General features: G+C 38.2%; 1 protein-coding gene across 3 annotated transcripts in view; it reads right to left on the reverse strand.

Moving 5' to 3' along the window:
• Positions 1–3,521: 3,521 nt before the first annotated feature.
• SMG1 (SMG1 nonsense mediated mRNA decay associated PI3K related kinase) overlaps positions 3,522–24,972 on the reverse strand; it is a 67,351-nt gene continuing 45,900 nt past the window's right edge. For all 3 annotated transcript variants that reach the window (XM_040592251.1, XM_040592252.1, XM_040592250.1), the window contains 28 exons: positions 24,700–24,861; positions 24,191–24,408; positions 23,836–23,990; positions 22,677–22,899; positions 21,469–21,715; positions 20,647–20,876; positions 19,822–20,070; positions 19,293–19,431; positions 19,101–19,210; positions 18,269–18,487; positions 17,641–17,831; positions 16,855–17,027; positions 16,194–16,473; positions 15,184–15,456; positions 14,820–15,054; positions 13,104–13,330; positions 11,744–11,894; positions 11,467–11,656; positions 10,763–11,232; positions 9,612–9,749; positions 8,589–8,741; positions 8,074–8,253; positions 7,627–7,854; positions 6,955–7,166; positions 6,649–6,755; positions 5,740–5,919; positions 5,461–5,567; positions 3,522–4,771 (listed from right to left, as the gene is read on the reverse strand). In XM_040592251.1, the coding sequence (XP_040448185.1) occupies positions 4,694–4,771; positions 5,461–5,567; positions 5,740–5,919; positions 6,649–6,755; positions 6,955–7,166; positions 7,627–7,854; positions 8,074–8,253; positions 8,589–8,741; positions 9,612–9,749; positions 10,763–11,232; positions 11,467–11,656; positions 11,744–11,894; positions 13,104–13,330; positions 14,820–15,054; positions 15,184–15,456; positions 16,194–16,473; positions 16,855–17,027; positions 17,641–17,831; positions 18,269–18,487; positions 19,101–19,210; positions 19,293–19,431; positions 19,822–20,070; positions 20,647–20,876; positions 21,469–21,715; positions 22,677–22,899; positions 23,836–23,990; positions 24,191–24,408; positions 24,700–24,861 (5,525 nt within the window). In that variant the 3' untranslated portion in view covers positions 3,522–4,693. The remainder of the gene's footprint in view (positions 4,772–5,460; positions 5,568–5,739; positions 5,920–6,648; positions 6,756–6,954; positions 7,167–7,626; positions 7,855–8,073; positions 8,254–8,588; positions 8,742–9,611; positions 9,750–10,762; positions 11,233–11,466; positions 11,657–11,743; positions 11,895–13,103; positions 13,331–14,819; positions 15,055–15,183; positions 15,457–16,193; positions 16,474–16,854; positions 17,028–17,640; positions 17,832–18,268; positions 18,488–19,100; positions 19,211–19,292; positions 19,432–19,821; positions 20,071–20,646; positions 20,877–21,468; positions 21,716–22,676; positions 22,900–23,835; positions 23,991–24,190; positions 24,409–24,699; positions 24,862–24,972) is intronic.

Genomic DNA, 24,972 nt, shown 5'->3' on the forward strand with positions numbered 1-24,972 from the left:
GCCAGCTCCCGGTTTCATCCATGTGTATGATTCTCACCCCAAAACCACAAGCACTCACCAGTGAAAACTCAGAGGGTATTTCCATCATCTTCGTCTCCTACCGGATTCACTACCTTCAAGTTGGTCTTGCAAATGCCAGCTCCCAGGTGAGTCTGCTGTTAGTATTTCTCCCATCCTAGAGGGGCCACCGAGGTGCAGTTCCCTCATGTTACGCCTTGCCCCGTAGCGGAGGGGCAGAAGGAACAGCGAGTGCTGCGGGATGCTCTCGCACCCAGAAATACCAGGGCTGGGCCATCACACTCTGAGACCAGGACAGCACGGGGTCCTGCCACACTGCTCAGGACCTTCCTCGCTGAGCAGCCAGGCCTTCCGAAGCACCGCGTCAAATGAAAAAAAGATGTGTGTGTATACATATACATGTATATGTTTATAAATGCAGTTGTTAAAATCAAAGTCCTACTGTAGAAGGCAGAGAAAGGTAATAGTAGCTCAGAGCATGGAAAACCCTATTCATCACCTCCCGTACATTACCTGAACTATAGACAGGCAACTGTTTTCTGTGTGCTTCAGTGCGTGACACAGGTCGTGCTGCAATGCGATGCATTCTTCCTACGCTGAGCTTCCCTTAGCAGATGCACAGAAAATTAAATTCCCAAGCCAGCTTCAAAGCATCTTTAAAAGGAGCAGTTTATTGCTCTGTGCACTTAGACATCGAGACACAAGTTTTACATGTTAAGCCTCCACCCATTCATACCTCATATAATAAAGGCATCTCAAACTTTTTTCTTGTGCTATTAATAAATCTGATGCATAACAGAATTGCTCTAATCAGCTATGCACTCAAGTATATACAACAGTTTTATGTAGTATCTGTATTTTCAATTAAATTCTTTAACTAAAACATTTAAAGAATACCCATGGGTAACTGTTTTCCACTACTGAAAAAGAAATAATATATGCATGTGATAATTGGGTACTTTGTTAAGAAAGCAAAAGATGGCAGGTGTCATCTTTAATATTCTTCCTAGACCAATTTTTCAATGTGTAATGATTTTAGGAAAAGCTTGCAAAAAAAAGTAAGGGAAGAAAACCAAAGAAATCTTTGAAGTACTTTGAGTGAGCTAGAACAGGACTGCCAAATGTACTAGGCACAGAACACATCAACGAATAATTGAAGCAAATTAACCTTAAGGACTACAGCATTTAGAAAAATGGAGCTTTAACCTCTCCAATCCCACCCAGTATTTCTGAAGGAATATTTTTATATGGTGCTTTTAATTCAGGTGAATTCCCACGGCAGAGCTTGTGCAGGCACACACACCCTCCTCACCCTGCAACACAACCTCGCACCGGCACTGTCAGCAATGCTTTTATGGACATCTCATTCATTTTTCCTTGGAAAACTAGCTCCCTCCCTCTGATTTACGTCTTAGACACTTGAGTTTTGCAGAGAGGTGAAAAATTAGGCAAACCATTACTATTTAAATAGACTAATCACTGAGGGCAAAACTAATTGTTGCAAAGTAAAACCAATTTATTAACTGTACACGTTACCATTTCAATTTCAGTTATATTAACGTGACACAGCTGTTATCCCAATCCCACCAAAATAATCTAAGACACCACTAACGAATCCTGATTGTTTAACACATCCCGGTAACCCATTTGGTAGATCCACACTCACATCCTGGCTTTGCAGAAGGGGAGCGGGAAGAGCAAACTAGTAACTGGATTTTCAAAGGGTTAACAGCACGTCACCCACTAGCCTATAATGGGGAGGGGGTAACAACTTAAAACCGATGAGCACACTTTGAATTTGACTTCAAGAAATCTTATTTAATTAAAAAAATCAAGAAGTCTTATTTAATATGCAAGATGCACACACAGAGCCTTCATTTTAGCTTTAACCAAGACTGTACCGATTTGCCATATTGTCAGTATTTACCAAGAAAAACATGCCAGCAAAAGCTGAAATTCCCACTAACTCCTAAGTGTGCAAACTGACTCCTCAACATTAGTAACCCAAATCTAAGTCTCTGGAGAATCCTGCTCTAATTTGGGATTTGGTTTGTTATTTGTATTTAGGCACTTCATTCTCCCCCCTGGTTTTCACAATCACAAGTAGTTTTGCATACAAGGAAATTATGAATACAATTTTTTTTTTAAAACTTTATTAAATTATGCAGTAAGAACCCATCTCCACACAAGTGTTTCATTTCTGGATAGCAGAGGTATAATACATGAGCCACAGGTGAGTGCATTACCCCTCCCTTCCCCCCAGCTTCCAAGAAATAAAACAGCATGTATAATACACTCTTGTTACTATGGTACTCCAAACAGATTGTTCGTAAGGTTATTTTTAACTGGAAAAAAATAAAAAGGACCAACAGTGCCAAGTGTCTCGTTCTGCATATGAATGTTCTTCACTGCAACGTTCAGAGCCTTCCTTCTTTCAACGCGTGGCATGGCAGAGGGTTCAGGAAGCAATGGCAGTGGAATGCATCTGCATGGGTATCGTCAGAGATAAAGCCTGCGACTTCCCTAGAGTTAATCAGGCAATCAGAATGCAAAAAAGGCCGTGTGGCTGTTGAAAACTCTCACACTTCCAAGTGCATGTCCACGAAAAATTGGCAACAGAGGAGAAAGTGAATTCTAAGACCTATCGAGGAGGCAGAGCAGTTAGCATAGTGCAAATACTGAAAATAACACAAGTTTGTCTGTTACTTACACCTGGTGTTAAATTTATGTTACCTGAAAATTACTAGCCAAGCTTTCTAGTCAGATGAACTGCTGCAAATTCATTCAATTAAATTAATTTTATGCCAGGAATGGGCTTGGCTCAAATCCTTTAATACTTAAGATTTTGATTGACAAAATGCTATATTTAAAGTTTTTCCTTTGAAAAGTAACTAAAATGGCAAAAAGGATTTTCCCATGTCTATTGTTTTTCAACAACTGTGCGTAAAGAATTCACCAAGTTTACAAAAGAGCAACTTTTAATACATAACTGCGCACATTTATCTGGGTTGAGAACACCAGTGTGCGCTTCTGCTTTAGCTATCAGCACCTGTAAGATTGTGTAGTTGTAACTGAATTGCACGAGGTTTATTTGCTCTAAGAAAAGGAAGTTGCTTTTTCTTAAGGGTGTCCGACTTCAAAAACGAAGCAAGAAGTCTTTTAGACAACTGGCAGACAAGCAGGACATTGATCTAAGTAAGAAGATGCCATTTTTAGAGAGACTTTTCTGAACATAATCACACTTTGAGTGCAGAATTGATTAAAAAAAGCAAGAAACCTTGGTGGAAGTTTCACTGTGGATGCATTATTGAACAACCATTTATAGAAGTAATATGGCAAAGGAAAATTACTTTGCAGAAATCTTTACAGATCTAATTGAACAAAAATTGGAGAGTCCTTCATTTCTTGGATTATACATATACCCCTGTGAACTGAAGCACTATAATTTACAAGTGTAAACTAAAAATATTAGGAAAGTGAAGCAAAAAGCATATCACTCTACCTCCACCAGAACATCACTTTATTGTTTTATCTGTCATCAACAATGTAAAACTCTACTAGATACTCTATCCTGGTTTTTAAAAAGGTAAAGATTACATTGGATTAGCTACGTTGTACAAAAGAAACTACAGCAATCACAGTAGAATGAGATTGGAGGGACAATTTGAATTACAAAAAAGTGTACACTGCAAGCAGAGGGAAGTGCACATTAAATCAAATGCCTGTAAGATTCATTACTTTTAAATGCACAGTGACAATTTTGAGAAACTGTACATAATAGAATCACAGAAATGACTTTAAAATAACCAAAACTACATTTTGCATTTGACCAACTCATAAGTAATCGTTGATGTTCTCTATCTTCAGTGCTTTTGGAAAATTTGTTTACCAAACGAAATTTAAGTTGTTAATTTGACTAAACTGTGAAGTAGAAGCATTGAAATAAAAAGTATATTGGAAGTACGCCTAACCTACAAGAATAAGCCGAGAGGGGTGTATGCAAGGAGAGGCTGGGAGGGAGGAGAGAAAGGAAAGAGGAAAGGGAGAAGAGAACAAAGGCTTTTTCTTCTATCTCAGAAGTTCTTCCAATGCAGCGTGTATCTGATGTACAGCTCTTGGCTTTCAGTCCATTTCTGAAGTTTACATTTTGTAGCCTTTTTCCATACTAACTGGTTGACTCAACCAGCACTGTTGCCACGCAACAAGAGTAACAAGAATCTGAATGCATCAAATCTTCCCTTGCTGTGATTTCTTCATGGCCCCATTTTTTCTGTTTTTCTTTGAACAGGGTTCGGTGTTTCCTGAATTGTTCACAGGGTCAGGTGGAATTGAGTTCCAAATCACTCTGCGGTTTGTAGCATCCCGATTTCTTTCTGCAGCTAACCCCCAGACACGTTTGCAGTTCTTCCGTAGCAGAAAGACAAACCGTGTTGTTCAAGCAGTGAGCTTTCACCCTTGACCGTGGGGGTTGCAGACCATTGTGTTTAGCGTATCCCTGAGTGCAGCTATCCTGCAGGATTTCACTTCCCAGTGCACCGAGATTTCCTAGGTTTCCTCAGATTAAGCCCCAGTATGCATCACCACCGACTGTGGTGCGGCTATGGATGCCTGAGGCCGAGTTGATTCTGGTGGATGTCTGACCTCGCTGAACCAGACTGATCTGCTTTCTCCCTACTCATACCCAGGCAGTCCAACCTTCATACAGCTGAGCCAAGTTATCTAGATTAGTTGCTTCCTTAATCACAAAGTCAACCTATTAAAAAGGTCAAACAAGCAATTAAAAATAAGCTAGATTTTTAAAAGCGTTTAAGTGATCTTAAAATTTACTGTTGAATGTCACCTGCAAATACAAAGCTTGAGTGAAAAAAATCTATAGTAACTGTAAACTTCATCTTGCAAAACTTTATGTAGTCCACATAAGAAATAGGAATTGGTACTGCAGGGGCAAAAAAAGATCGCACCATCTCATTCATCGCCCTCATCTCGAAAACAGTCACAATGTTCTCAGATTTATGTGGACATCTGGGTCCACTGATGCAGTTTCCCAGAGACAGGAGCATGGCTGTGTTATGCTACTGAACACAGACAAGTTCTGTCCTTTAGACAGCTGTACAGATCTCATGTTCTCCCTGGGTATCAACAGCTGTGTAACAAACGTTAGCTTACTGACATACAAAAAGCAATTTTATCCAATTTGTGAATTTAGATAGATCTATGATATGGAAAACAAAAGCAATTGATTAAAAAAAAAATCAATGCAGCAATATAAGGCAGCAGCGTACCTTGATTTGCATTGGAATAAGTCACACATCTCAAAAGGGACCCCCCATTCACAACAGGATTTCAGTCTTTTAAGGCATACTCCAGCAGACATACACATGTGCTTGCCACCAAGTATTTAAAGCGAGGACCAGTACTGGAACTTCATTATTTTCAACTCACCTGTTCAGCAACAGACATTCTCCTGTTGGGATCCACATCTCGGCCCTCTAACTTGGCTTTGACCCGCTTCCACACGCTAACTGCATACGAGTTCCTTTCCTGCACCGCTAAAGGTACAAAATAAAGTTAATTCAATTTTACATTCCCACACAGAAGGCCACTGATACGTTTCAGGGTTTTTTGTTGTTGTCAGTGGTCATTCTTTGTTGGGTTTTTTGGGTGGTTTTCTTCTTGTAGTTTGTTTGTTTTTTGGTTTTTTTTTTTAAGCCCTGTATTTACCTTTTCCTGTTTTAGGGTCCCTGGCTGTCTTTTTGGGACTACAGGCAACACTTTTGCCAGCTCCTGGGACTGTGCTTGGAGGAGTATCTGCTGACGTGGCAAGATTTTTCTGAATTAGCTTTCTTGCGTTCTGTGACATCACCTCTGGCTGAGTTTTCTGCCCGGTATTGCTACGTACAGCTGTAAAGGAAGTTTAAAAGCACTTAAAAGTACTCAAAAGAATGTATCATAGATATAAGAAAAAGCACCATTAAACATATATCAAATGCAGTTATCAGTACAAATGCATTTTAAACTTCTATTTTAAAGTCTGCAGCAGTTGTTCTCTCCTCAATCTTTCAGTTTTCTAAAGTTCTTTCACTTTGTAAACAGAGGTTTTGTTCCACTGCAAAACATTTATTTTTATGGGCAAATTTTTATGGGCTCTCTTAAGCTCTAATTCTATCATTTTGTATGGTAGTTATAAAATGCAATCAGGAACCTGTACTTAGTCCAAACATTAACAATAGAATAATCCTTTAAATAGAAATCCATGCTTATAAGAAACCTTGAGGTTTTAACTGTAATGTAATGAAAGTTTTACAAATGTGAATGCCCTTGTAGGGTTTCAGGATTAATTTCAAGGTCACTATAAATTTTAGTACTAATTTCAACAGAAATTACAGTTCAGTTGATATATGTGACAATGCATTCCATGTATTCTGGGCTTTCTGGAGTGAACCCAGATCTTTAAGTCTGTTCAAAGGCTACGACCAAGCAGCCATTCAGCACTGTATGCTGAATGACTTGAATTTTATGGGCTTTTATGATCTTGCAGAGATTGTCTGTATATCAAAGTTTAATAAAAGTGATGATCCCCATTCTAACATCAATTCCTGATGTTTTGGGTTGTACTTTTTCAAGTATTACCTGCAGCAAAGGTTGGCTGATACGTAGCAGCTGACGTTGGGCTTGAGCATTCATTTGATGTATCCGTGACTAAGGGTGATGCAAAACCCACCAGATTATTGTAGACACTAGGAAACATAATGGAGTTGATAAATATTCATGCAACTACTCTACGTATTAAAAACTAAAACAGAAAGTCAAGTGAAATTTTGCAAAAGAATTTCTGCATTCTATGACAATCACCAAGCAGGTGCCCTGTACTGTGTCACTGCTCCATACAAGCAGATAAGCAAAGTGCCTTCACCTGAAGGCAGGTGACTTTCTTACCTTTGGCTCTGTGTTTTTAGTTCTTTCAAGGTGGGAGTTATTTCCTGCAGCATTTCAACATGTTCCTGACTGCGGGCTTGACCCATAACCTGAACTAATGTAAACAAAACTGTCTGAATATTATCTTGCCACGATTTATATTCGCCCAAGAACTGCCTAACACTATTCTCATAGGGAACATCTTCACCATCTGCCAAAGCCGCTTCTTCATCCTGTAACAAAGATGTGCAAAAAGGTTAACTACTTGCTGTATTTTGCCTAAGAGAATGAAGTTGAGCATTTCTTAGCCTTTTCAGCCCCTCTGTTATTTGACTACAAATAACCATTAATTTTCAGGAGTTACATTTCAAGAAAATCAATTTGAGAAAGACCAAATGTTTTAAAACATTTTTTAATTAAAACCCAAGAGAACTTGTAAACACAAAGAAAATGTTTCAACTGCCAATTGAGAGAAAAGGTTTAATAAAACCAAAGCCTGACGAGCCTAACTTTAGAAATAAAGCTTTATGAACTCTTAGAGATGAAATTAGTTTTGTATCTCAAACTCCATATGCATGAACACATTTCACTGTTCATAGGTACTTTACTAAGCACATATTTACAGGTGTTAATTTTCTTAAAACCATACTGACATGGGTTAGAATAATAAGTTTAATGAAGTTTTAGGCATACCTTTGCCATAGCTTTCAGTAGATGTTTGACATCTCCAAGTTGTCTGTTATGACCCGTGAGCACAGTTTTAATACTATCCACCAGATTCTGAATTGTTTCACAAACTGTTTCTATTTGCTGTTCTCTTTCTGTTTGTACAGTTCTCTGTGTAGATATTTCCTGGGTCAACTGCTTGTGAGCTGAGTGAAGCCATTCAGAGCTGCCAATAGGATGTTCAAGACCAGTGCCCTAAAAATAACAGAAACATTTTTGTATCTGTATCCAGACATAAAACTCAGTTACTGTGTAGGTGCTACTGCCAATTGTTTAGCAGCTGATGGAATACACCATAATCCACAACCCATCCAAAGGTATACATAACATTAATTCAGAATGAAAGACAAAATTCAGAGCTCGTGATTACAGTGATTCTGTAACATTACATACTTTGCTTTGACCTTTACTTACCACTCTCTGAAGCAGGCGAAGCTCCAGTTCAGAGACCGAACTGTTGAACTGTGACGCAAATGAGCACATTTGTTGACAGCGTTTGAGAAGTTCAAATAATGCAGCATCAAGATTTAAGGCTTCTGCTGTTCTAGTGCGTAAACTTTCAAAATGAATGATATTACTGCAGAGGAAAGTGACCTGAAAAATCGAAGCAAAGTGAGAAAAATTATTCCAATTAAACTGCCTATTATACAAACTGCATTTCTTCCATGTCCTTGGAAGACAGAGTTTTAAATATAGCAGTAAAGCCGCTCTGTTAAGTAGCGGTATCATTTCAGGGCCATCCACCCCTGCAGCAATTCTCCCAGAGATTATTCATACGGCTTTCGAAGTGAAATTACCAGAAGTATTTGGTTATTTCCATTTGCTCTTTAGATGCTGAAGAGGAAAAATGTTTTCTACATAAATCTCAAGCAGGAAATAAAAAGTGAACACACTTATCAAGTCCGTAATACTGCACTTATGTAGAGTACCTGACTCGCTCTCTGACTTTCTTTCAGTACAAGGTTTCTCCTTTCAGCAATAGTGGCATCAAAATCTTGCAAGACGGGTGCCAGTGCAGGATTAGCGCCTCCTGCCCATTTTAAACGCTGCTCAATACTTGCTTCAAGTGCTGCTAGTTTTTCCTGTATTGGGGAAGAAAAAAACCCAAACAGATATAAATAACCTATTGATATACATAGTCTCAAGCCCAACTGCCTAACTTAAAAAAATTGCACATATATAACACAGGCAGACATTCTTATACCCATATATATAAAATAATGTGGTATTCATGACTGACAAATGTTAGCTTATGCTGGTTTTAAAGGTTTATTTTCAGCACACATCACAACTGGACTTGATTGTTATGGAAATAAAGCCATCTGTCTAGATTTTAACCTACCAGAAAAAGAAACACAAAAATAATCACATTTCTAGGCTAAAAATTATGTAAAAATCATAGGAATACCAAATTATTTTACAAATAATCTTCAAAAATTATTACAAACAGTACCTTCACAACTAAAAGGAAATTAAAACTCAGGAAGCTAAGCAGTATTTGTTTTAAACAATTAAACATTCTATATTACAAACACCCAAAAGCCTAAAAAGCCAAGCCACAGCACACAGCAGAATAACTGATTTGCTCAGCTCTACAACAGAAGCTTCTGACACTTAGCTGGTGGAATGACAGTAAGGATGACCTAAGTCAGACAAGCTTAAAGAACAGGAGCTTGACCAGCCTTCAGAAGGAAAGGTACTTTCACATATTCAAACTTTCACTCATGAAACAGATTTACTGATATTCCTGAGAGAATATTTTGTATGAGGTAGCAAATTAAAAAAGTGTAACAGTACACATCAGACAGACTGAAAGAGATTAATGAAAATACCACTAAGTTTGTACTTCAGTAGCAGGAGAGAGAACAATCTGGGGGTGGCAGACAATTTTGCAGTTTGTGCTAATCACATTCCGATACGCTGCTGAACAAAACTCCCCAAACCAGCAGTACCTGGACTGTTGCAATTGAAGCTTCAATCTGACTGAGCGTGTGAAGTTTCTTTTTCATGCTGGCTAAAATTGCAGAACGAGGCGGAGGAGTAACAGAAATAGCTTGTGGGCGACTGATAAGGAGATCTTCGTGCTGCCACTTTAAGAAAATAAGGGGAACAATTTTCAGCATTGCTCAGCACGAAGCACTTTGGCCCACAAACAGCAATTCCAGTGCTCCGTAACAGTTTACAAGAAAGGGTGTTTTAAAAGGGCTAGGTGCCAGATGATACCGGCACGCTTGAAAAATCTAAATCATTAGAGAGCGTTAAATTATGTAAGTAGTTGTAAACTATGTTTTGCTGGCTTGGAAATTTATACCATTAATCAGTCACTAACTTACTAGAAGTGATTTATACACATTTCTTTGATCTAATGGAAAACCCATCAATATTCAGAAACAATTCACTTGTGACGCATTAAAACCAAGACGGTTTTGCTTACCAGTCTATGAAATGGTTTACTACCTGGCATGGAGAAAGCTTTTACCCTTCACCTACAAATCACTACACAATGAACATCAATGATACTACAACACACCTGGATACCAGCACACACTTCAAGGGACACAATGTCATTTATCTAAAGCCTCAGAAGGACATTTTCAGGATTGATACTGCCGCAATTTCTATTTTTTCCGTAAGGCAAACAGTGGAGCAAGGATACAGTTAATGGCTTAAAACTTTGAAGGAAGGTACAAGATGACACTCAGCAATTCGTACCCTCTCTTTTAAGCAATCTCCTCCCTTAAAGTCATAGTCTGTTTGAAAAAAAGGGGGAGAATAGGACAACATTGCCAGTAAGAGAGCCAGTGAACGATTTATTTTTCTAATAAATGACTATGTGGAGATTGAAAAAAAAATACATGTACTGACTTGAAAAATAATTTACACATTGCCACACTGGCATCTCATAAAGCAGCCAGTCTTCAAAAGAAGCTAGCTGTAACATTTTTTTCCTTATATGTTTACAGGGTAATTTAAAAGCAACACACTTTATCAAGTCTGTTACAATACTCTAGAGCTCATTCAACAACATGTTGCTCAGACACAGTAACTAAAGCTCACTTCCAACAGACAACGCAGGCAGAAATAACGCGCGTTGTGGTCTCACCTGGAACATGGCAATATGCAGCTGCACTCTCTGAAGGCTGGTCTTGCAAGACGAAATACTGGTTTCAAGCCTGCGCACTAGATCATGCTTCTTCCACGCTGTATCATACGAACTAGCTAATACTGTTGCCCTGTTCATGACCAACTGTGAGAACTTGCCAATTTGGATGTTGTGCTCCACAGCCTTCTTGCACAGGTCATCCACAGAAACTTTGCTTTCTGCCCCAAAGTCTTTAGCCTCTACCTGAGCAATTATATCAACACCCAAAGCACTGATGAAACTGCATAAAGTTAGTCCCAAAGCTTGATTTGGAAGGCCAATTAAGAGCTGCCTCACAAAGTCAGCTGTAAAAGCCTTGATTGGTTTGGCCATTTGGTCTTCACTAAAACAAGAGTTTCTGTAAAGAGCTTTCACATTGACAATTTGAACAGGTCCATTTACTGCATTCTGGTCTTCAAGGGAACTGATTCCTTTTAAAGGAAAGAAATAGTTTTCTGTTATAAACAAAACATTTGATGCATCTAGAAAAATATTATCTGACTTATAAATGCAACAAGATTACAGGAAGTAATTTTTAGTTTCTGCACACTTGCCACATATGAAAGGTAAGTTACAGTAGAAGTGACCATTTTATATCCTTCTAAAAAGGACACGGGATGAGAAGTGGACAAAGCAATACTGAATATTCAGTAACATTTATTTACCTGACAATGTTTTAGAAAAGGTACCACAGAGCCTGAAGAATTCTTTAATTGTTTGCAGTCTCTTCAGAAAGAAGATTTCCTCTAGAACTTGCCGATTATTGTCGTCATCAAAGAAGTTAACTTGGGTGCTGCGGGCCTCCCTAATTATGTCAATCTTACGCCAAGCAACAGGTATTTCCATCTTGTTTAGCTGAGCAACGTAAAGGAAACAGATCAGTTTTTATAAAACTTTCGTATTTCTGACTCAAGAAGTCCTCTGAAAAGAACAGATCCATACCTTTTCAATCAACAAACCAAATGCAGTTTCCACTTGAGCAAACATTCCATCAAAGGCTACCAAAAGCATCTGACCAGCTGACATTTTGGGAGTTTCATCAACTGAACCATTTCTCGGCTGAATCAGTTCACCATACTGAGCGTGAAGTACTCTTTTAAAAAAAAAAAAAAAGAAAGTGTTACATGTTTTTGCTTAGTCTACAAGAAATAAATAGGATTTTCTTAAACCGATTGATCCCCCAGCTACAGCAGATTGGAATTAAGTTGTAGCCAAACAAGACAAAATTTTTGCAGGCTTTTCCTAACCCCCTGCTCACCACAATAATCCTAAGGCTGGTGTCGTAGGAACGGCTAAGGATACCATAAAAGATAGGATTGTATTCAAGGACCAACTACAAGTCTAACTTATAATACAGGTAGAGGATACAGATCGTACTTCCTATGAGCATGGTAAGAAAGTTACAAAAAGTGATGTCAGTATCACCTTTCCTTCCTTGAAAGCCAAGTACTAGTTTTATAACATACACGTATGTAACCAACTGACTGGAGTATGGGGTAAAACGAAGGATGAGGCCTCAGGCTGAGATGGTTTAACAGCTTGCTGCTCCTGAAAGGGTGGTCTTATCCTCACCCTCCCTTATATCACTATTGATGCCCAACTAACAGGCTGAGCAGGCTTGCCAAGGGTAAACTAGGAAGAAAATTAACCTAAAGGGGAAAAAAAGGTAAATTAACTGGTATAGCAGCCTTCCTTGTACCACTGATGAAGCCACCATAAGTGGCTCAAGGGAAGCAGCGAGATCACTTCTAGTCAGCAGGAAGCTTTTGAATTGGCTCAGCTGTCTACCAAGCACTTCCCCAGAAAGGTAGTTTCCCACATTCCAAGATGCACAGGTCTGTCCTTGGTTTGGGTTTTGTTTTTTTGTGTGTTGTTTTTTCAATCAAGTCACCGATTCATCACGCAAAAGCTGCTCATCAAACCTCCTGACGAGAGGAGTGCCATGGTTACAAGCTCTCCCTTTCACAGGTTCCTCCCACACTCAATGGACCAGTTCCTATTTTTAGCATCCCTGAACTTCAAACATAAAAATCATATCTACGCGTTTTGGAAAAAGTTGACTACCAAAAGTCAGCTTTAAGCAGATATAAGTGTAAATTGCTGTAGCTCTGTATTTCTGTGTACGCATGCGGATAAACGCACAGAGAGGAAACACGTGCAGTTTAGACACTGCACTCTGCTTCAGGGTATTCTCAGGAGGAAAAGCCTGATGTCAAACAAGTAATAAAATTCAGACAAACTAGTGCTCTTCAGTCTTCATTTTCTCATATCTGATTTTTTTTTTTTTAAAAAAGTGATTTACCTTGCAACATCGATGTAATGAGTATGCATTTCTTCCTCTAGTCCCATAGCAGCATTTCGTAAGTAGGCTTGAAGAGATTCCACCAGCGTTTGCAAGGGGACTCCATCAGTTGTTTGTTCAATAAGATTATCTAATTCATGGAGCATACTTTCTAAAGTATACTCTCCTTTCATCAAGCACCTAAGCGCTTCAGGAAAAATAATCTGTCGGAAATTTGAGTTCAATTCCTGTTGGGAATCATCAAAACATAAGAAATTTTCCCCTCTGAAAAAATATCATGTGCAACTTTTCTTATTTTAGTATTAGTCTGCCCTGCAGTAGACATCAGTTAAAAGATAACAGTGGTCAGTCAAGGGTCCAAATCTTACTTTTTTAAAATTAAAGAAATCAGGAATACATTAAATCCTGGACAAACCCAAAGGTTTGACATCTGCACAATGTAGCAACAACTACCTCAACAGCATCAGCAGCAACACCTTACAGCAATCCTCAGCAGAGGATTGGTGGTACAGAGATCACACTTCACAAAACAATTTCATCAAAATTGGTAGCTTTTCTTTTCCATTATGTAACTATCAATGAGTTAAATTATATACTGAATTTATGATTTCCTAAACTGATTAGACTAGGTAAGGGAAACTAATCTAAAACTTGCCAAAATGATTATTTTGCTACAGTCCTACTCACGACACAGAAATCAATACAGGTAAGAAACACAATACCTTAAGTGGCACAAAGCAATTTTCTCCAAGCAGAATACAACAGAGGGCTAAAGGCAGCTACAGAAAGAACCAACCAACATGCTCTGTCTCCAAAATGAGACAAGACACGCCAAAAAGATTCGTAACCTTAACTGCCCAGTGAGTTACACATCTTACTTAAGAGCTCACACAGTGAGGACTACAATGTGTAGGTGAAAGATGTCAGCTGCAATGCAATGAAATTGCACGTACATTTCTGCAAAATTTCTGAAGCACCAATATTTTGAAGAGCGACAAAACTAAGTGATGAAAATCTCCATGCACTTACACAGGTTGGTAGGAAAATATTTTTCAAATACAATACTGAAGAACCAAAAGCCTCAAAAAGCTATTTACACCAGCCACAGTTTATAAACCCCCTAAACCTTCGGCACATATTTCACTCAAGCTTCTGCTAATGTTTTGTGGTTTGAAGTAGAAACATTTCTAAACCACAAAATTACAAATGCATTTTTCTCCTTTTGCAATCTTGGAGATAGGGGCCTGTAAAACATGTTTTCAGAATTTGTCTCAAACTACTTGTTTTCAGGTGAAAATAACTAAGGCTTAGCAGGAGCAGACAACAGAAAAGAACACAGATTAAACAGTTAGGAAGTTGTTCTGGACTGCCAGCAACAGAAGAATGAAAGCAACACATGATGCTGGTGTGTCTATAAGTCTCATGCTAACTTTCTCACAGTTACTTAATTGACAGCAGTTTTTACAATTTGTCATGTACAGATCAAAATGTTTTCTTTCAACCAATGAAATGTAAACTGTAGTAGCGAATGCCTGTTCAGCTCAGCCAAATACAGCAATCAAAACTAAGGTCCAAACCCAACAACAACAACAACAACTCAGCAGCACCATAAAGAACCATTTAGCTGTTTGAGGAAGAAGCTTTTAAGAATGGCTTAGCTAAAACCTTAGAAGGTTGGGGTTGAGGAAAGTATAGTAACATAAAAGTAAGTATCACCTGAAGCGAGATATATACTCCATTCGCTAAGTGAACAGCTTCTGATGCTTCAATTGGGTTCGGAATATCTAAGTCCTGGGGTACAAGATGACACTGCTTCAGCAACTGTACAAGGCACGTAACGTTCCCACTCATGCTGCAAAGCTCCTCCAAGAACCAGGCTCCATCTCTTGAAGTCAAATCAACCAGCTGCTCTCCAGCACTAGATGCTGCACCTTCCATCATCAGATTTCGCCTAGATGAATTATGACACTTACTTAGACAACCTGCTTGCCATTGCATTCTCCACATGTTACTTGAATATTCCTTTTAGGTGGTCTCAAACATGAATGCGTACAAAAAAATTTCACAAGAGGCATCTCACCTCGTCAGCGTGCAAAGAGCAGAGATGATAACACTTGCTAAGCTCAGTGAGCCCTCCTCTCCATTCTCATGAAGGAAAACTTTTATGCAACGTTCGATTTCTTTCAGCTGCTCTTCACAAACAGGTACAGTAACTGCCTCCTGTTTCAAACGCTCCACCTGCCTGATAAGTTTGTTATTTATATCTGCTGCATAGCGCTGTAGAGTCATTTCTGTAGCAGTTATGAACTGACACATACTTGGAGGTGGCTGAGGAGCATACTGCATTTCATACCTGTAAAGTAGAAGTACAATGACAAAATTCTCCCTTCTCAAGCACCAGCAAATTGCATTCTGCTCTGTGGGAGGAAAAACACACTGCATTTGAACAGTTCCCACACCACCTACACCCATATCAGCTCTAAATACCACAGCAGTCGATGGCTACCCTAATGACACTTTTGTAAAATCCTAGAATGCACCATATTTCATACCTATTTGCAAGGACAGAAAACAATTAGTAGCCCTTGAGGCAAAGAACGATTAGAAAATAAGAAACAGGACGAAAACAGGTTTCACTGTAAATACTTGATATAATCTAGATCTTGTAAACCAAGCGGTAATAATGCTGAAATGGCCTGACTTCAGAACAACAACAACAAAAAAAACCTGCCTGAAAAATCTTGCTTTAATAAAGAGAATCTTTAGCTGACCTAAGTGATTTTTAAATACTAGAAGTTTCTGAACCCACTAAATATCACTACCCTAAGGCCACAAACATGGTTCTTCATTTATTCATTGCATGGCAACATTACTTGGTTTTCTTTTTGCAGTACCCAGATAAAACTTGAACTGTATTTTTAAAGCAGTTTTTCATCTTTTTCTACAGACTTCTAGAATTACAACTTAATCTTGTCTTGCTTTATAATTAGATCGGTCCTTGCAAAAGTACTAATTTTAATTAGAAAACTAAACCCCTAAGGTAGCTTGAAAATTAAGTTCTTCAAACAATCCATTATTCTGTCAACTTACTTCCTAAAGATATCCTGACAACGCTCTATTGTCATGTTACAGATGAGTTCTTCCATCCAGGTTTTCCACTGCTCTATTCGGTGCTTCTGGAACACAGCTTTTGGATACTGAAGAGCTACTGTTGCATAGTTGTGCAATTGTTCAAGACAACCACGTAAGACGGATCTTCTCTGCTGGAGAAGAGCCCCAACTTCCCCTTCCAGTTGTTCACACTGACTGATTAGATGTGCCTGGCCTGCATTTTGCAGAAATGCTGTTGCTGGTACATAACTTGGAGGACCTTATAAGAAAGATGGTTAAAAGTTATGATGCATCTCTGAAGCACATATATTTTACAGCATACAAATACTGAGCATTAACATCTTTTCAAAAATATTTTTTTTCTATGATAAAGGAGGCATGGAGAAGTCATATTGAGAATTTTGAGCACAAAGAAAGAGAATAATCTTGTGCCCAGCTGGGGTAAAACAGACAAGTTCCTTCATACAGCTTGGCACAGAAACCTTGAGTGCTCTAAATCACCCTTTGAAGAGCCCCCTTTCTTTCCATTTATTATACACAGGTCCTTGCCTTTAAGTCAGAGGATACTCATAATACCTCCTGATATTAAAATCTAGTTATTTGCAAACCATTAAAAATCCACACAAATACTATTTTATACCTAGGTCCATTTGTGTGCTAATTTCTTGAAGAAGACTTGCAAGTTGTGTTGCCTCCAAATTAGTGAATGCAGTTTGGTAATGTGTTATCCACTGCTCAAATTCATTCAGCTTCACCTGGATTGCTTCCTGGACAGCTCTTTGTTGAGACTGCAACTGTGTGTGCTCAGAATACCTGAATTATTGAAGCCACAGAATCAAGTTAAGTATTACAAGAAAAAGAATACTTAACTATATCGAATACAAAACCCTACAGAAAAATACAACTACCTTGTCGACCAGAAAATGAACACATTCTCGCCAGTTATGTAAAACTTTAACAGTATTAATAATTCTGTTTACCTACAAAATAATGAATGCATATGCATATTCATGCAATTCTGAAATCCTTGATCAATTTCAAATAAACTTGAAAGCTAAAGAATTAGAAACTTGTATGAAAAGATTTTTCTGCTATTTATCAATAGCTGTATTATGTGGATTAATGTGACGGGACACCACATTCAGCACATTGTCTCTTGCCTTGACAGTCAGGTGTGGAACACTGACTAGCACAGGTTATATCGATAGAGTACGAGGCGTAGGACATAGATAAGATTATTCAGTAGGAAAACAGTTTCAATATTCTTCTGTACAAGCAGCGACTTGCTGACTTTAAGAAGAGCTTTCACCCAGCTATTAATCTCTCTCATATATACATTTCTAACATTTAACTTGTAAGTGCATTACCAAATCACAAATGGTATTGAACTGTGAGATTCCCGACAGGATTTCTGGCTCCTCTGTACCTGTGCTGAAGTGTGTGGGAGGGATGATCCACTCCTTCCGCGCCTTCCAGAAATTCTATCTCCTCCAGTAGTTTTCCTTGCAACTTTTCTACATCTGTCAACTGCTCTTGCAGGTTCAGATACTCTTCTAAACTACTGTCCAATTTTGGCAGCACAGCAAGCATTTCATCTCTGTTCTTAAACCAGTTAACCTATAACCAAGACACAGATGTTATAGAACTGGACTTAGTTCAAACAGGTAAGAGAAAGTAATATACAGCAGCATTTAACCCTTCAGCGATGTTGTTCATCTAGGACTACATCCAGTGCTACAAGTACTAAAGCTTAACAGACATTCTTCATTTAGATTGCTCACTAAACCTCTATTTTTATTCCTCTAGCCCAGATTTAGGCAAAACACTAAAACATGTTTTAGAATTACACACACAGAAAATGAAAACTAAATGCTTGCAAGTTCCATACAAGCATATTGTATTTCCTCAATACAAACTCATTTTAGCTCAATAGAATTTGTGAACTACTTCTAATAAATGACCACCTCTTCCACCACTGCCAAAACACACATGTATTAAGTGAAAGCATAGGGCCTCATTTGGTTATAAAATAGAAATTTTTGTAGAAAACTCACCTTTATCTCGGCCACTCTTGAAGAAAACAGACTACGTGTAATATCTCTTTCCATTTCTCTTTTGCTTTGTTTGTTTTCAGCCTGCTGGCCACCACCACCATAGACAGCTCCAGCAAATCCTGCTTCACCTCCTGCTGTCCAGTCCACCAGAGGATCATAAACAAAAGCTTCAAGCAATGTAAGCAAAGTCTCTCTCCCACGCCGCATAATATGAAGGACCTGCATCACATTTTAAACATTCTGATCTTGCATTATCCTTCTATAGCAGTGGAATTTCAAGTGCAAAATGTTGTACTTGAGTAGGTACAGAAGTCCACAACCTATCCCAAGCCACTACAACTACAGAACACCACCACAACGTATACAAATGCGACAAAACTGTAGTAACATCACTAAAACTAAAGAATGCATTCTAGCCTTCCACAAAACCTCCATACTCTTGAACAAAAGGGAGTTTTCTTCTCCAAGTGTCTGTTGCTAAGCATTTTTCTTTTTAAAACTTATCTGTCATGTTTATAAAGGACAAGTCCTGAAGAAAGAGGGCAAGTAAAACTTTACAAAGAAAACTGCAGGAAAAACTTAACATTTTACATCTAGCACTACAAGTCCCCCTTCTCCCCCCAAACTGTAATTGTACCATTACTTGCATATGTATTTATTTGACATTCTCTGGTTTCTTAAATACCACTATAGGAAGTATCTAAAGTAAGTCCAATTAAAACCACAGCAGAAAAGACTTTATAAATCAACAGCAGAATGTTTAATAAAAGAAGTTCTAAGACAGCATTTGGCAAGTGATAGCCCTCAGTTTTCTGCAAGTTTCCCAACTTACTTGTTCACAAGAAAGCCTGAAAACCCCTTCCACTCCTGTCACTCCAAGTGCTGTCTCAATATTGTGCGTCATCCGGAACGGAACCTTCTCTGGTACCCTAAGGCTTTTTCCTTCAAGATAAAAATTTGTTTCTTTTAATCACCAAGAAGGGAAACCTTTCATTTGAATAACATATAGCATTTTTTAAATTACCTTTTTCAAAGCAAACATTATAATCTATGTGGACAACTTCTCCTGTAGTCATATCTATAAGAACATTATCCAGATGTCTGTCTCCAAGACCAATGATGTAGCCAACCATGGACATAACTGCAGTGGATCTTGCATACGACTTTAAAGAGAGTTTCAGGAAAAAATTATTTGTGGGAATCCTCTGCCAACACATTGGACTGACTACCATCTTAAAACATTTTAAGTGTAAGACAAATCAAAACCAACTTATTCCAAGCTGTCTTCTATTTGTTGTCTGATTATATCTTACAACAGTTTTCATGTCTTAGGCTGATAATTCTAGTATAATAATGTAGAACTATCAGGTGTACACCCATTTTTCATTCCAGATGGTACAATTGCCAACCTTTCCCATTATATGAAACTTCAGCAGTGCTACCTCACCTAACTCATGAGTATCATTGCTTGAACACATCCCAGGCATTTGTTGCCCCTCATCCCATTAAAAACACAAGAGTTTCAAAGGGAAAATATATTTGTTGTAACTCACCTGCGTAACTCTCCACCATTCATCCGGTGTAGTACATGATGACCAGAGCTCCTTAGCTAGGAGATTTGGGGGAGTTGCTTCCATCAGTTCTTCTAGAACAGCCCTCATGACATTCAAGGGCCAGTCACGACGTGACACATCAAGACTAAGCCCAACTGCCTTTAAAGCAGGTCCAATTTTACTGTAGTAAAGTTCACTGGGTCTAGGCACTATTCCAGGATTCTGAGGAGTCTGGTACGAGTCCTGAGCCTAGGAAAGGTAAAAATGGCAGTTTACATATCGCAACTCATTACCACAGAAAAGTGCCCCAAATTCAGTTTTGGTGAGAATGAAATACGAAATCAACTCCTCTGAGCTGTGAAAGCCACCCTCAGTAGAGAAGTCTTTCAAAAACTGGTAGTTAAAAAAAGTCTGAATAAACTGAAAACACATTGTTATGGCCTAACTCTACTCTTATCAAGGTAATTTCAAAAATGTAAGTGAAAACTATATTTAATGAGAATGAGAGAATGAGATTTAGAACTAAAATAATTTTAATTGAGGTTAACTATTTGTTCAAAAGCAGTTCTCCTTGAATTCTTGTGCCAGAACAGTATATTTATGTTACATACTGATATATATATATATATATACACACACACACAAATACTTACATGGTTTCATCAACATCTGGTAAAATCCCAAGAGATATAAAACAGAACCATTTTGCATTATTATAAACAAAACACAATCCTTTTAAGACTACATTATTTAGAATTGCAAAGCAAATCTGAATAAGTGTTTCCCTTCTGATTTGTTCTAGCTGGCATCAAACATATTTGTTACCTTTTGTGCTTGTAAAGCAGCTTCTCGTTGTTGCCACCGCTTGTAGAGACCAAACAAAGGTGTAGCTCCATCCACCCACTGGATCAAGCCTGATCTTGTTCCTAGAGGTGTCACAGAGTAGTGCCTCGCGTGGAACCTTGGTGTCTCTTGACGGTTAATAGTAGCAAACATTGTGTTCACAATTGACAAGAATTGCATGATTCTTTCATCTAGATGCAAGTCTTCCAAACCTGGAATCAATTTATTTTGTTTAAAATTCAGTTTCTAGATAAAAAAAATTCTTCTCTTACAGCACAAAACATGTAATTTTTTGAAATCCTACTTAATTTCAGACCATTAATAGTTTAATAAATTATGCAGATTAGGATGAGTTGTTCAGCCTAAACCTAAATGTTTACATAGCACTTACCTACTAGAATCACCAGTTTATGACAGCTCTTGGTGTAAGCAGTACACACAGCATAACGAATAGGCCTTGCCGGGAAGGCATGAAGTCTCTAAAGTTTGCTTCTAGGTGCTACCTTAACCTTCTGGAAAAAATGCATCCAGCTAATCCTAACAGTATGCAAGCAGAAAACTGTTCCTAATGCAATTCTTATAAAGAAGGGGTCCGAAACACCCCGACTTAGATTCACAAGGCCAAATTCCTTGAAAATGTATGGTGAAGTGGGAGGTGGGGATGAAAGGGAGCAGATGCTCTAAGCAACTCTTTCTCCATGTGATGCAGGCAGCTAAAAATCACAACCATGCATCTTTCCAACTTCAATATAGTCTAATTTATAAAGAGACGTTAACTTGTATGAGAAAATCTCAATTTCTTACCTTTGAACAGGTAGGGATAGTTCTTTCCATCTGAACCCAGGAAAAGCAGCTTTTTAGGTTTGGTTTTCGTAGGCAGGATTGTGATGGTGCTGCCCACGCTGTGAATTGTGACGGTGTCTCTGGTAGATACTTCTCCAGGAAGTGCTATTTCAGTGTTCATCATGGCAGCCAACCAAGGACTGATTTCTTCAAGTCGTAAAAGGTAACTAGCCCGCTTCTGTGCTCTTTGCTGCAAACTAAGCATAACCTATTCCACAAGAACATAGTTGTGTTTTAGGTTGAAGTTCATCTTAACAGCTAGCATTAAAAAAACAAATAAAAACTACCACCAAAACAGACTTAATGACGGTCATTTTCCAGAAAGCATGGAGATTTTTCTTAAAATGCTTTTCACCCTTGCCACCCTACTAATCCATTTACAGCCTAGGATGAAGACGATCAAAACCCGAAAAACACCCTTTATGCAGCAAATATACCCTGCGTGGCAATAACTGCCAAAGTCATAAACAAATCAAACTCATCAAGAAGTTTGCTCCTGCATTTACAAATACTGGAGCTGTGGTCAAAGGCAGCAGCATTCAGCCACCTCCTCTTTATGTATCTGCATGCTTGCTTGTTCTGCAAAGCAGTAGGGGAACTAAAAAAAAAAAAGTATTTATATGAAAAACCTCGGTTCTGTCTAGCAAGACTTTTAAAAATCACCAGGTTGGCTCTAGATATTGTTTCTCCTCAAACCCATTAAAAACTAAGACAAGACCACATAACTGAAAATAAATTGTCTTTGGGAAAGGTTGATCATTTGACTGTTGCTGCACAGCCCGAGGACTATGCTTAGATAACCAGAGTACCAACTTGTTAAATTTTAAATTCACTAAATTCAAACAGCATGGAGTTTCAGAAAGACAGTATTTAAAAAAATAAAGCCCTCTGCCCCTAAAAAACTGACAGCATCCCAGACAGCAGAAGATGCAAGATTTGGAAAAATTCAAATAAATTCATTGGGTAGAAATGCAGTAATGCACAAAGGAAGACTTGTTACAGAGGCAAAAATTACTGTGCTTTAGTGTCTAGCATGCCTGTGATTGCAGAGAAGACTAACTTTCAGGCTGCAATTTTGATATAGCAAGAAACCACTGAGGGTCAAGCACATGGTGTAGCAAGGGTACCAAGAATCTCCACGCTGTACTCTTAGTCTGTGAATATAATACCTCTTTAAATGGCAGCCAGCTGCTTCCAGGTTTAGCAGGGTTCAAAGGATTCTTAAGTTTCTCTAGCGCGTTTTCAATTGCATCTCCATAGTTATCCTGAAACCATTTCTCATGAGGAGTTTCTGCAGGAGCTGCAGTGATGCTCCGTACGTGTTCCAAAGCAAATACAATGGGCTTCATTAGAGCTGTATGCTTTTCACGCATGATTGCTATTTTCTCCTCTCTATTAAACAAAAAAAAGACACCAAAATTTTCTCTTAACTCCATAAAACCAAGTTATTTCATAGGCAAAGCATTAAAATAAGACTGCAAATGAGACATCTAAGAATGCACAAAAATTATTACGTCTCTAAAATGAGGTCTTCAAGAATTACAGTATTAAAAGGAAGTGTATTTCATTCCACATTGAATGCATGTTCCTATGAATGACACTTTTCCCCACCCCATTTTTTAAAACTGAAACATCTGAACTGGATTCTTCACCACTGGAAACCCTGAGGAGAAGCTCAGAGCTCAAACCACTCCAAGCAACTGATTTCCTTTAATAAAAAGTTCTTCACTACTACTTCCTGAGGATGTACAGGATGTACACACTATAATGAAGGGAAAGAGAAATATTCACATCAAGCTGTTCTCCCATCCCATGTCAGCACCAACTATAGAGTTCAAGAGGCATTCCTAAGCTTAGCCAAGTGCCCAGTGAATGGCCTTCCTCTTCCACAAACTCGTTCAAAGGAAGACAAAGACAGACTTACTGAACACTGAAAACCAAAACCAGATTAAGAAGATCTGTTTACTCCCAATACCTGTATTTACAGTAAACTCCAAAAAGATTACACGTTTCAACATCCTTGTCCTCGTTTTAGATGACTTGTAAGACAGAACTTGGAAAACTATAAGATCTCATAATCCACAACTTCACATGCACTGGGTTCTAACACACTATTGGTACAGAACATGGATTCACAAGCAGACTTGTTCTTTCTCATTCAATTAGCATACTAGCTGTAGCATCAAAATATTCTTGAAATAAGGTCACTGGCTTACAAAGCAGCAGCTAGAATAATATGAATTCAGGAGCAACACCACTGCTTGACTATATGCTTCCCCAAGAACAAACATTTGTTAGGATTATCACTTGAATTATTCAGAGACATACTTTCGTAAAGTGTTGTTGTTTTGGACCCTCTTGACTTCATCTTCCAGTTGCTGAATCCTTCTGAGGACATACATGTGCTGCTGCAGTAAAACTCCCAACCAAAGTTCATCCCAAAGAACTGTAACTCTGCGCAGCTCAGCCACTAACATCTGAACCTGTGTAAAATAAATTAGGATTCACTTATTTTTAAGAGTACTAGTATTAAGACTTATTGTTGTAGATGAACTTGAAAAAAGATGACAGCCTAACAGCAAAGATGCACCAAACTTTCAGTAGGTCTACCCACAAGATACATGAATTATATTTTTTTGTGGTTCAAATAAAAGCACAAGTCGTATATATTTGCATTATTTACCTGCAATACCATTGTTGGATTTGCAGCAGAGAGTTTCTCCACAATTTTGCTGTAACAATCTTGCATCATTGCTTGATCTTCATTTAATCCAACTTTTGTGTCATCCTTACTACTTTCTTGAGAAGCTGGGGGGCTCCCTCCATCACATTCACCACCCAACAGTTCTTCTCCTTGAATATTACCTAGCAAAGTAGGGATGGCAGAAGGCAGCTTGTTTCCTAAAATAAAAACAGATTTTAAAATATTATCTACACTGTTCCGGTCTTGAAAGATACATCATTCAATACTTCATTTAGCATCAGGTCCCCATATTACATTAAGCACTGGCAAAATATACAATGATAAAATTGAAAAAACTAAATCAAATTAAAGGTATCAGTGAGGTCCCATAAAAAAGTAGTCTTAAGAAAAACTATCAGTTACTGAAAAAAACCACCCCTATCATTTTACGGAGTATATAAAGATATATTAGCTATAGTGTATTTGAACATTTATTTTTCCCTCCATACCTGAAGTCTGGGATTCGCTGCTAAGTGAAATGGTACCCACTATTGCAGGATATAGTATGAGATGAGGAGAATCTTGAGCCACTCGACACAGTAAGTTGCAAATACTCTGACGAACATACACTTCTGGGTGATTCAGGCGGGAGAAAAGCTGAGGTATAATACCTTTATAAACAGGAAAAGAAGATGTGCTGACTCATTTAATTTCAAATGATGCATATTTTTATTTTATTTTTAAAAGCACGCTGGTTTTTCATTGAGGGAACATAAATGTCT

The sequence above is a fragment of the Falco naumanni genome, chromosome 4 (assembly GCF_017639655.2).
Source record: "Falco naumanni isolate bFalNau1 chromosome 4, bFalNau1.pat, whole genome shotgun sequence".
Taxonomy (NCBI): Eukaryota; Metazoa; Chordata; class Aves; order Falconiformes; family Falconidae; genus Falco; species Falco naumanni.